At 48.8% G+C, this 11,896-nt stretch overlaps 2 protein-coding genes across 4 annotated transcripts; one reads left to right on the top strand and one right to left on the bottom strand.

Annotated features, from left to right (window-relative positions):
- Positions 1-3,489: 3,489 nt before the first annotated feature.
- On the top strand, positions 3,490-4,841 carry LOC119110706 (fungus-induced protein 1-like). 2 transcript variants are annotated; one of them, XM_037234612.1, is made up of 2 exons: positions 3,490-3,565; positions 4,273-4,841. In XM_037234612.1, exons 1-2 carry the CDS (start codon positions 3,554-3,556, stop codon positions 4,498-4,500), a joined length of 240 nt encoding a protein of 79 aa, XP_037090507.1. In that variant the 5' UTR covers positions 3,490-3,553; the 3' UTR covers positions 4,501-4,841. The 2 variants fall into 2 exon arrangements, with proteins under 2 accessions (XP_037090507.1, XP_037090506.1); XM_037234611.1 differs by having other exon boundaries at positions 3,501-3,564; positions 4,266-4,841.
- Positions 4,842-6,129: 1,288 nt separating this feature from the next.
- LOC119110653 (fungus-induced protein 1) lies at positions 6,130-7,517 on the bottom strand. 2 transcript variants are annotated; one of them, XM_037234553.1, is made up of 2 exons: positions 7,442-7,517; positions 6,130-6,733 (listed from the first exon to the last, which is right to left on the bottom strand). In XM_037234553.1, exons 1-2 carry the CDS (start codon positions 7,451-7,453, stop codon positions 6,503-6,505), a joined length of 243 nt encoding a protein of 80 aa, XP_037090448.1. In that variant the 5' UTR covers positions 7,454-7,517; the 3' UTR covers positions 6,130-6,502. The 2 variants fall into 2 exon arrangements, with proteins under 2 accessions (XP_037090448.1, XP_037090447.1); XM_037234552.1 differs by having other exon boundaries at positions 6,130-6,740; positions 7,443-7,506.
- Between the last annotated feature and the right edge of the window lie 4,379 nt (positions 7,518-11,896).

The raw sequence follows: 11,896 nt of genomic DNA, 5'->3' as shown, positions 1-11,896 counted from the left end.
GCCAACGGACGGACGAAAATGACGACGCTTCTGAGAAAGTATCCTTGGACGCCTTATGTCATCAAATTTTGTATTTAGAAGACAGTCTGAGGGTATATTTCACGCGTGCAATTTTTAGATTGATGAAAAGAACGTATTGGCCCCTAAAGCACCGCGAATTTTGATTGCAATCTGGTGGTTAAACTGGAAGAGTGAAGGTAAAATCTCTATTTTTCGTGTTTCCGCAGCTATTCATCTGTCCAGAAGACAGATTAACACGGCGCCCGCCGTCTGGTGGCACTTGCAGTGGCCGAAACTTATCGGTTTTACGGAAGTTGCAACACAGACCATCCTTGTCCTTGCTCACGAGGTTGCGGGCGGCAATGTTCAAGCCTTTTGATGTAATTTGTTTCGATAATACATTCCGGAAGAAATGAGTGTTCTCAGGCAAACATGGCACGAACTTGTTCGTTTTTTAAATTCATTTCTACCCGTGCTTTTCAACAGCAATGAGAGCCCCACTCTACTCAACAATAATGAGAACCCTTATTCCCTTCCGGGCAAGGGGCCTCTTGAGTAGAATACCAGGGGTACATTACCGTTTCTGGTCAGGGGCTAAAGGGCCATTCCGTCCCATCGCGAAATGTCTTCTGACTAGCATTCTGGTGGCACGGGGCGGGATCTCCTGGTCGATCCGGAGGTCATTAGAGGGATATATCATATCACGTTGTTCCCATCCCTGACGCGGGAGGCCTTCTGACCCGCGCAGTTAGCCCGGGATCAGTACAGGAACACTCACTGACGCAACAACATCCCTGATCACCGCAGGCTGTCCGATAGTTTTCACATAGACTCCAGCTCCATGTTTTTTCTGTGCTTTTCAGAGATAGTGAGTTCTCTCTGACTAGATTGTAGATGAAGTGGGGTTCATAATTTGTATTAACATGGCTAGCCCATGTTCGTCTTATAACACTCAAGATCCTGCCAGAGCTGATTACTGATAACAAAACTACGTAATATGGTGTTGAACATGCGTGCTCGCAAGTCATAGCAATAACAGCCTCGACGCCCGGCGTTGCAGTCTCCAGGCCGTGGGGCGCCAGCCTTGTGGCTGTAACACTAAGTGATGGCCAATGAGCAAACGAAAAAGATGGCACATCTTGAGGGAGATGGCTGGCGAGCTAGGTAAATCGGCGTGCATGTTTAATGCAGTGCAAAAGTAAACCAAATGCAACATCAATCTGAAAAGTGTGTGTGTGTGGGGGGGGGAGCAGTTAACATTGGTGCCCCCCCCACCTTGAACATTGGGGGGGGGGGGGCATGGCCCCCTGGCCCCTCTGTTCCCACGCCCATGAATGTTTCATTTGTGTTCTCCGAACCAAACTATGTTTTCCAATAGGATTTCACAACGCTTATCTTTTGAAACCCAAAACTTATTTCTTGTGCCATTCAGTCTTCTCTGAAGGTGAGATGGGACCTCGAAACGCAGGATTGTAAAGAGCGGGGAATATATAAGGGATTTAGTGCAAACCATTTTTAATTCAAACGATAATGCCAAGTCAAAAGCCCGGAAACTAGAACGATGCATCAAAAATCTCGTAAATGCATATGTCTACAGGTATATATGTTATATAAATATGGCATCAAAAGTGACAAGATATATATATATATATATATATATATATATATATATATATATATATATATAGATAGATAGATAGATAGATAGATATATATATATATATATATAGATAGATAGATATATATATATACATATATATATATATATATATATATATATATATATATATATATATATGTATATATATATATGTATAGACAACAGCTGTGTGTATGTAGACGCATTCCGTATTGGTATTTATATGAGCTGGGTTACGCCAAAATTGGTCTTTTCCCAGCTTGATGTGATCACCATATTTGGGTACTTGAATAAAAAGTTACCACAATCAGGTAACACAGGCCAGCATAAGGGCGTTGACGACAATTATCTGGTGATCACTGATAGGGGTTCTGAGCACTTCTGCTCCATACATCGAGACTTAGAAGTTCGTTATGATGTGATCCAGTGCTGTGGACCCGGCGGGAGAATAGTTGGCTGATCGATCATCTGGGTCAGGCCTAGCTCAGGCAGGGCTGTATTGCAGCACTAACGCGGCAGCAGACTCCGACAGCTGACAGCAGACCAACAGCAAACACCAAATTGAGAATGCTTATATTCAAGTCGCCGAGTGAGAACATCGGTTTTTCTTTGACGGGGGCTTGTTATGGCTGCTTTTGCAGCTCCTCCGCAGCCTGACAGACGAAGCCGGCGGGGGGGGGGGGATAGACGACTCCCACGATAGCCGGCGTGCCGCCTCACCATGCTACGGAGAGCTAGTGTCTCTAGCAGGCTGGTCGCTGGCGCCTGGAGCACTTGACGGTGAATCTCTTGTTCTCGTTGAGTATGATCGCTCCTCCGCCGCCTCTGACTCGCTGGCCTTGAGTTGAAGAAGGCCGGTCTCGTCTTACCATGATATAGCCCGGAAACGCCATAAAACGTGATGGTATTTCGAGCGTCAGCCAGGCTGCAGAGACACAGAGCAGATTGGGGTACTCTGCTTCGGGGGATTGCTGACCAGATGAACTTTCCGGACGAGTGGCCACGCGCGATGTGGCCTATCGATGTAGCCAATTGATAATACGGTACCGAAAAAAACAGCGGTGGAAATCACTATTCCGCGTTTCCGTTCTGTCTCAGTAGGTGGCACTGATTGCCGAAGACTTCCCCACGTCCATTCTACAAATAAAAACGGTGCATTTGCAGACATGCCCTCCTCTTGGTCATGTGAAGCGTAGCCATGCATGGGAGCCGGTGTCAGGTAAACATGACGTCACGTGGCAGAGGCCAAAACAGCTGACTCAATTATGACTTGCTCATGGAAGCCCAAGGGCTGACCATTTGGCGAATCCAGGTCCATCATGACGCAACAGATGCCTCATCTGCACCTTCCTCCATGATGCAACCCACAACTTTTGCTCTTTCGAAATCGCACCGTGTATGCCTATGGCTTAGAAACAGCTTGCTTGTATGTCCTTATGACTTTGATCTTAAAGCCATTGGCTAACTGGTAAACCGGTGAAACTAAGTTTTTTTTTTGGAAAGCATTCAGAAGATGTATATAAAACCGGTGCACGTTGCTGCCCACTCCGTGAGACTGACGACTGGCTTTCACTTTGATTCATTGCGCCGCGTACGGATGATCCTTGATCCTGAAGCGAACCGTCCGAGCCCCTGCGTGAACTCAAGCAGCCCAGGAAGGTCAGCCCCTCCCCCTTCCATGAACTTCCTTCCTCCCCCTTCCATCGCGCCACCGGCAGCGATGGCTGAGACCTGCCGGCGGGTGCGGGGGGCGTCGCCCATGGTCGACCCCTCCGAAGTGGCGTGCTTCCGGCGGGCGGTGCCGGCGGAACCGCTATAAAGCGGGACGCCGCCGCCCGGTCTGCAGTGTGCCCTCCATCGTCGACCGCGCTCGTCCTCTTGCGCTCTCTCGCCGCCCGCGCCGCCGCAGCCAGGATGATGTTCAAGGTACGCTGTCGGTCCTAGCACGCGCTGCTTGCTGGCTGTTCCAACGTATGAGGACGATATGCCGTTGCACGGTTTCGCCCGGCTTTGTACAAATGGCAAGTGGTGATCATCTGGAATCCTTGCGATGGCGGTTCCGGAGAAGTGATCGAAGGGGCATTCCAACTTTTTGTGGACTGTCTATACACGCAAAAAGTGACTTCATGTTACAGTATTGAGAGTCTGAATAATGGAGAAAGGGAACATAATGGGGTACGTGCCGCATGTGTATCCACCTTCCGCTGTGTCTTCCCATGGCTTCTTGAGTATTTCTGTTTGGGATACCTTGGAAGTCAGGGCATTGCTGGTTTTATGGTTAGTAGGGCTGGGCATTTAAACTTATTTGTAAAGTGGCTGCGCATTTTGGTAGGATATGCACTGTGTGGAGGAGCTGGTCTACAGACGAAAATATCGGGATATGTAACGCATCACGCGTCAGAGACTGCCCAGTTGAAACATGCCAGACGTTTAGGTTTAGCGGTTGCGTTGCTTTTGACCGTCGCGTTACCGTGTTCCCTCGTTGCATGCATTCCTGAGGGTGCAGAACTGAAAGCCTTCTTTCACGTCCACCAAGAGCTGCATTGCCCCAAACAAGTTGGGCATGACGTGAGCACCCGGGCAGCATGGCTTCGTCTACACAGCCGTTGATTGACTGCCACCCGACGTTACAGATTGTGCTTCTGCTGGCCGTTTTGGCCGCAACCAACGCCTTCTTCCTGAAAGGATTTGGCAGGAGCCACGGCCGCGGCCACGGCCACGGATACGGACACCACGGCTACGGCCACGGCCACGGCAACGGCTACGGCCATGGATATGGCCACAGCTACGGCTACTACCAGCCCGTCAGCTACGACTACGCTGACTATGACTACGGCTACAGCAGCTACGGCTACCATTGAGCCACGGAGTGTCCGGTGACGAAGCGCCCACCCTACTGTTTCATGCTGTGCTATTCCACGCTGTGCTTGGGTCACAAAACAGCCACAGCGATGGTGCATCTACGTCTACCCGTCCACTGTACGGTGCTCCACGCGGGAGTCGTCTCAGGTGCGCGTGCTCCCCGCATGTGTAGCTCTCCTCATGTGAAAAGCGTGGCTAGTGTCACAGATCGTGTTCGTGCAGCGCATTAGATACGTTTGTCATTAACGTGCAAATGCCTCAGTCATCATATTCTTCTTTGGATTCATTGTCATTTTCTCTACTGTAACCGGTTGAGACTTGTGATGATGTATGTGCTTATTTATGCCATGTGAATACATACTATGTTTCTACGTTTATTTTCATTCAAACTGACGAAAGCTACCCTTCCTGCCACGACCGCCTTTGACAACATAAGAAGTTGCCGTACAGTTGAAAGCAGATGTGTAGAGTGAGGCATAAAGAGCATATTCAGACAAACAAATGAAGCTTTCTACATGTTTTTGGTGAGGTGCCTTTTTCTAAACGGAGGTGCCCTTATAAATCCAAGACATACTCAAGTTCTCGGCAAGCAGGATGCACAGTCAGGACCTCCGATACGTCCAGGACGAACGGTTGCGTTTGTTCAGACACAATAGAGGTGCAGGAATATTCCGTATCTAAGTTAAACCTGCAAAACCTTAAAATCTCCATATCGTCCGGAACGAACTCGAGGTGGATATGGCCACGGTCAATTCGAGAAGGCCGGCAATGGTTACGGGCTCAGTATGATCCAAAATCGATCCAAAGTCGGCCAGAGATGTATGGCGCCATTCAAACATACGCGGACACCACTCGCGTTATCGTTGTATTGTGCCCATGGGCAAGAAAAAATATGGTCACGAAAGTCTTTGCATTTGCAACGATTCAACACCAGATGTCCACGGGATACAAAGCAATTTATTAACAGTTGGGCTGAAGCCATTTCATTTCATAGCTGCTTGCAAATGTGGAGCAGTCCCTGAATTCAGTCACTCGAGGTAAGCGTGAGGGATTAAAATATTGGTAGTGAAATGATCCTGGGAGTGTCTGACTTTCTCGGCGATGCCATTCGCTTATGGGCATGGACCTGCCGTAGCCCGGGCTGTTTCTGGACCACATCTAGGTTGTTTTTTGAACCACATCCGGGGTTATATCAGAGCCGTGGCCACATCCGGTCAATACTCATCTCGAAAGCATTCCGGACGCTTTGGAGATTTTAGGGCTTCGTAGAATCGGCTTAGGCACAGAATATTCCCTGCACCTTCACTGGGTCTAAACAAATGCCTACAACTGCTCATCCTTGGCTTATTGAGCGCTTTAAAAGTGGATTGTGTTTCCCGGTGACTTTATTCATGCCAAGCTTTCTGTGGGTGGTACGTTCCATAGTAAACTGAGTACGTCTTAGGGCGCTCGCATCCAGGAAAAGGAACCTCACCAAATAATCGTAGAAAACTGCATTTGATTATCTGAAATATGCTGTTTATGCCCAATCCTACACATCTCCTTTCAATTGTACGGCAACTTCTTATGTTGCCAAAGGCGGTCGTGGCAGGAAGAATAACATTCGTCAGTTGGAATGAAAATCATCGTAGAAACATAGTATGTATTCACATGGCATAAATAAAACGCGTACATCATCACAAGTCTCAACCGGTTACAGCAGAGGAAATGACAATGAATCCAAAGAAGAATATGATGACTGAGGCATTTGCACGTCAATGACAAACGTATCTAATGCGCTGCACGAACACGATCTGTGGCACTAGCCACGCTTTTCACATGAGGAGAGCTACACATGCGGGGAGCACGCGCACCTGAGACGACTCCCGCGTGGAGCACCGTACAGTGGACGGGTAGACGTAGATGCACCATCGCTGTGGCTGTTTTGTGACCCAAGCACAGCGTGGAAGAGCACAGCATGAAACAGTAGGGTGGGCGCTTCGTCACCGGACACTCCGTGACTCAGTGGTAGCCGTAGCTGCTGTAGCCGTAGTCATAGTCAGCGTAGTCGTAGCTGACGGGCTGGTAGTAGCCGTAGCTGTGGCCATATCCATGGCCGTAGCCGTTGCCGTGGCCGTGGCCGTAGCCGTGGTGTCCGTATCCGTGGCCGTGGCCGCGGCCGTGGCTCCTGCCGCCAAATCCTTTCAGGAAGAAGGCGTTGGTTGCGGCCAAAACGGCCAGCAGAAGCACAATCTGTAACGTCGGGTGGCGGTCAATCAACGGCTGTGTAGACGAAGCCATGCTGCCCGGGTGCTCAACGTCATGCCCAACTTGCTTGGGGCAATGCAGCTCTTGGTGGACGTGAAAGAAGGCTTTCAGTTCTGCACCCTCAGGAATGCATGCAACGAGGGAAAACGGTAACGCGACGGTCAAAAGCAACGCAACCGCTAAACCTAAACGTCTGGCATGTTTCAGCTGGGCAGTCTCTGACGCGTGATGCTTTACATATCCCGATATTTTCGTCCGTAGACCAGCTCCTCCACACAGCGCGTATCCTACCAAAAGGCGTGGCCATTTTACAAATAAGTTTAAATGCCCAGCCCGGCCATCCATGAAAACGACAACAGCTCAACAGTAAATATGACCTCCAAGATATTCCAAACGGAAATGCTCAAGAACCCGTGGGCAGAGACAGGCGGGGGAGGGGAGATTGCCATGTGGCGTGTGACTCTTACTCCATCACTCAAACTTTCCAAGCTGTAAAGTGAAGTTATTTTTTACGTATGCAGACCCTCTACAAAAAGTTGAAATGCCCCCTTCGATCGCTTCTCGGGAACCTCCACTGCAAGGATCCTAGATGATCACCACTTGCCACTTGTACAAAGCTGGACCGTGCGACGGCATATCGTCCTCATCCATTGAACAGCCAGCAAACAGCGCGTGTTAGGACCGACACCGTACCTTGAACATCATCCTGGCTGCGGCGGCGCGGGCGGCGAGAGAGCGCAAGAGGACGAGCGCGGTCGACGATGGAGGGCACACTGCAGACCGGGCGGCGGCGTCCCGCTTTATAGCGGTTCCGCCGGCACCGCCCGCCGGAAGCACGCCACTTCGGAGGGGTCGACCATGGGCGACGCCCCCCGCACCCGCCGGCAGGTCTCAGCCATCGCTGCCGGTGGCGCGATGGAAGGGGGAGGAAGGAAGTTCATGGAAGGGGGAGGGGCTGACCTTCCTGGGCTGCTTGAGTTCACGCAGGGGCTCGGACGGTTCGCTTCAGGATCAAGGATCATCCGTACGCGGCGCAATGAATCAAGGTGAATGCAAGTCGTCAGTCTCACGGAGTGGGCAGCAACATGTACCGGTTTTATACATATCTTCTGAACGCATTCCAAATAAATGACTTAGTTTCATCGGTTTACCAGTAAGCCATTGGCTTTAAGATCAAAGGCATACGGACATACAAGCAAGCGGTTTCTAAGCCATAGGCATACACGGTGCGATTTCGAAAGAGCAAAAGTTGTGGGTTGCATCATGGAGGAAGATGCAGATGAGGCATTTGTTGCGTCATGATGGACCTGGATTTGCCAAATGAGCCCTTTGCCTTCCATGAACAGATTATAAATGAGCCAGCTGTTTTGGCCTCACCCACGTGACGTCATGCTTACCTGACACCGGCTCCCATGCGTGGCTACGTCTCACATGGCCAAGAGGAGGGCCTGTCTGCAGATGCACCGTTTTTATTTGTAACATTCCTGTGGGAGGTCTTCGGCAATTGGCGCTACGCAATTTGGAACAGCATGTAACAAGTGGAATAGTCGTTTCCACCGTCGGTTTTGCCGTTAGCATTGTTATCTATGTGACGCTTACGCCAGCTATCCGCCTCTCCGGCATTCGGCAGGTGTTGTAAGGCCAGGAGCATGAACGTCTGGTGAAGTGTGACTGCTGGTCACAGCCTTGAAAACTGTTGAGATTTGCATGCAATTACTCTTTTTGAGCCAAAACGGTAGAAAACAGATGCACGCTGGTTGATCCGGTTAAAGCCGTCGGTTTTCGACCCAATCCGAATTCCTTAATTTCGACAAAGGCATGTTCAACCTGAGTTCAACCGGCTCAAAATAAGCTGCAGTATTGAAGAGCCAGGATTCCGAACGTCAGGAAGCCGTAAAACGCAAAATTGGCAATTTTTTCTGTCCAGATGCATTGATTGTCGCGGCCCTTACCCTAGTTACCTAGATGCATGATTCATCTCGGCTTCAGCACGGCCCGAAAATCATGCAGCTAATGTGAATTAAGCGCAACTGCTCATCAGCTTTCTGCGCATCCGACTCTGTTTTATGCCCTTCAGTATTGTATGAACGACTTTTTTGTGCTCCTGTGTTCCGCTGTTCATTTGCTATGTTATTGTTACCATTCGCTTGCCGTATAATATTGCCATCGTTTGCACATTGATTCCTTTCACCTGCGTAACTGAAAGTGGGCCATTTTGTTCATACCAACAGAGTATCTTACGCTCATGCCGTCCACACAACTAGTTTGTTTTGCCGATGGTCATTCTGATAGCAGTTAGAATGATGCTGTTTTAACATTTTCATTCCAAACTTAGTTTTGCGCCATTCCAAAATTTTTAGTTCTATGCTACTCTCAGGGTATTTGTATGACGTCACATGCCAGCTGTCCCCTGTCTTCAGATTTGTGATCGTCGCTCTGTGGCCAGTGATACCGGACCAGCGTTAGCGATATCATCCAAGATGCAAGCTGCTCATGACGTCACAATATGAGCGAGATGCCTCTAAATGGGTCAGGTGCTGTCATTACCCTCTCACCGGTGCGGGACTTGGCCAAGCCAAGCTATTCAGGGCGCAGCGGCTGCAACATTACACAACCATTCTGCGAAGATAGCCTTATGCGCCAGCCTTCACGCGTGATGGAGTGGTATGGGTTCCTGCAAGAGCTATTATAAGACTGCTCCAGTTTCAGTGTGCGTGTCCTGCTGTGCTTCTTTAATGAGACACTTCTCAATGCAACAGTTTGCTGCAAGGAACCGAAATATTACGCCACATGAGTTAAGCATATTTGGTTTACCGCTGAAACCAGTCGTCGTTCAACCACCCCAGGAAATTATAGACGCAACCGTCCCCGTTGCTGCAGCTGCAGGAGAAATGAGGCGGTAGTTTCGCCATTCATCTAAACTGCCCAGTCGTAAACGTACGTACGTGTCTATGGACAGTTTATCACATCCGGGGAACGGCGGTGTCATGTGGCAAACGTATACCACGGCGGTCCACAATCGCTTAATGTCACCTATGAGTCGACCTCAAAGCCCATGATTCCCCAGCGGTCGTCCAGTACAGAGCCTTCTTGTGTCAAACATACTGAAAGCACATGTTAAGAGGCCAGGTGGCCATTTTCTGAAAATCTGCTGAGCCTGGTGAGTAATTTCTCCCCCTTGATGATACCTTTGCTCTCCTTTCGTAACGCATGAAGGAACAAGGCATGCGAGTAGATCTCAACAACGAATACGCAGAATCTGGGACACATATCTCGTCACTGAAAGACCCTGTGGATCTTGGACTGACCTCTCCGGTCCAGGTACATGCCTGGTAGACATTCGAGGATCCTCGAGTGTCTACCAGGCATGTACAGTACGGCTCTCGCCGGATAAACGTATGCAGCACGCTTTACCTGGCGAGCATGTTATTGAAATGCTCGGTGGTTGGGTTGTCAGCATGAGATACATTTTGTGTAGCCGCCTGAGGCCTGGTCCCATGTAATCCGCAGATTACAGAAAACCAAGCCCAACTAGTCAGACTTTTCAAAAATGTGAATTATATGTGTAAAAGCGCAACGTGATCTCCCTTCCCTTTAAGCACCGCTTCCTACCAGAAGTTTTTACTTACATCGTAATAGTTCTACAAAGTTTTGGCCTTTGGTCCACGCAGGCCTGCAGGGAGGGAAGGGGCGAATGCACCTCAGTGGTACTTTCTAAATGGCAGCTTTTTAGACCCGCAAAGTTTCTACTCCGAGCAATGCGCATCAATTTGACCCGCTGAGATCTCGGGAACCAAGAAAGCTAGAGACATCAAATTTACAAAGTGTGTTGACCTGTACGTGAACTCACTTAGGTCAAGGTTTAAGGTTCATAGGTTATGACCCTCGGGTCAAAAAAGGTCAACCAAGGTCAAGTTCCAGGTTGGTTTCCAAAGTACCCCAGAACCTAGATAGCCGTTTCTAAGTAAAGGGTCACATTCTCATTCAAGGTCAGTGACTTTGTTTGACCTTTTAAAGGTCAAGATGACAAAAATCATACAAGACTGCTCTGAGTTTCGCATTCGACTAAGCGACAAAGATTACGCCAGGCGGTATGCTCCTAAAACAAAATGTTGACCTGGGTCATTTTAGGTCAATGACCTATTCTGACTTCTTAAAAGTGCATGGAAGATATAAAATGCGGTTCCTGCCATCAATTAACTCGAAATGAGCACCAGAAGCTATCCCATACAGCAAGCCCTAGAGTAACGGAACAGGTTGACTTTGACCTTGGTGTTACCTTCATACCTGACCTTAGGTCAATGCAATTTGTTCATTCAACTGTTGTGTTGCTTAAGAAAGCATCTAAGAAATGTATGGCTTCGTCTAACACTCCGTTGTTGGATCGGGTTGAAGGATTCCTTAGAAATTGCCTTCGCTGAAACCATGGCCTGACTTTGACCTGCCATAGGTCAGCGACCTTACAGGGTACATATAAATTGTTGACGCCAAACGATTTGCTATTCGATCGTCTACAGCTGGGCAAAATTTGGCGCGGCTACACCGCGCTGTTCGGAAACCATTCTGGAAAAACTTTCGGGAATGTCAATTTGACCCCTCCACCCGAGCGCGTGTCAAACACTGCTTTGATTTAAATGATTCTAGCTCGTGAGAGCTTGCCTTAAATGGGCGATTTGGATAACAAAGCGGCGAGTTAAATTAAACCACCTTTCGAAAATTCCATCGATGAATGTGTCAATGCCGTAGTTACGAGAGTCAACAATAACCAAGGGTATCTGATTTGAATGACAATGGCACTAATCCACTTTCGCAGCCTGGCCCGCCGGCTACACCTTTTGATAGGCTTTCGTCGTTTGGCCAACCGTCGCAAGTTCATAGATTCTCCATCAATGCTACTTTCGGCTAATAACTATATTTTACGTTTCATCTTCTTTTTTACCAAGAAGCGCAAGACATATGGCGAATACTCAGTATACCACGAAATGAAACCAGAAAAAGGTTGTGTCACAGTGAAACTGTACTGGCACAATTTGCCTTGGAAAAGAATGGCAAATGGTTTAACACGCACCCGGGTGGCCGGTTGAATACCCATCGTTCGGGTGGGCGTCAATTTGACCCCACTGAGATCTCAGGAACTAAGAGAGCTAG

Source organism: Pollicipes pollicipes, unplaced genomic scaffold (assembly GCF_011947565.3).
Source record: "Pollicipes pollicipes isolate AB1234 unplaced genomic scaffold, Ppol_2.1 Scaffold_7231;HRSCAF=8579_pilon_pilon_pilon, whole genome shotgun sequence".
In the NCBI taxonomy this organism is placed as follows: Eukaryota; Metazoa; Arthropoda; class Thecostraca; order Pollicipedomorpha; family Pollicipedidae; genus Pollicipes; species Pollicipes pollicipes.
This window is presented reverse-complemented; position numbering and strand designations above follow the sequence as displayed.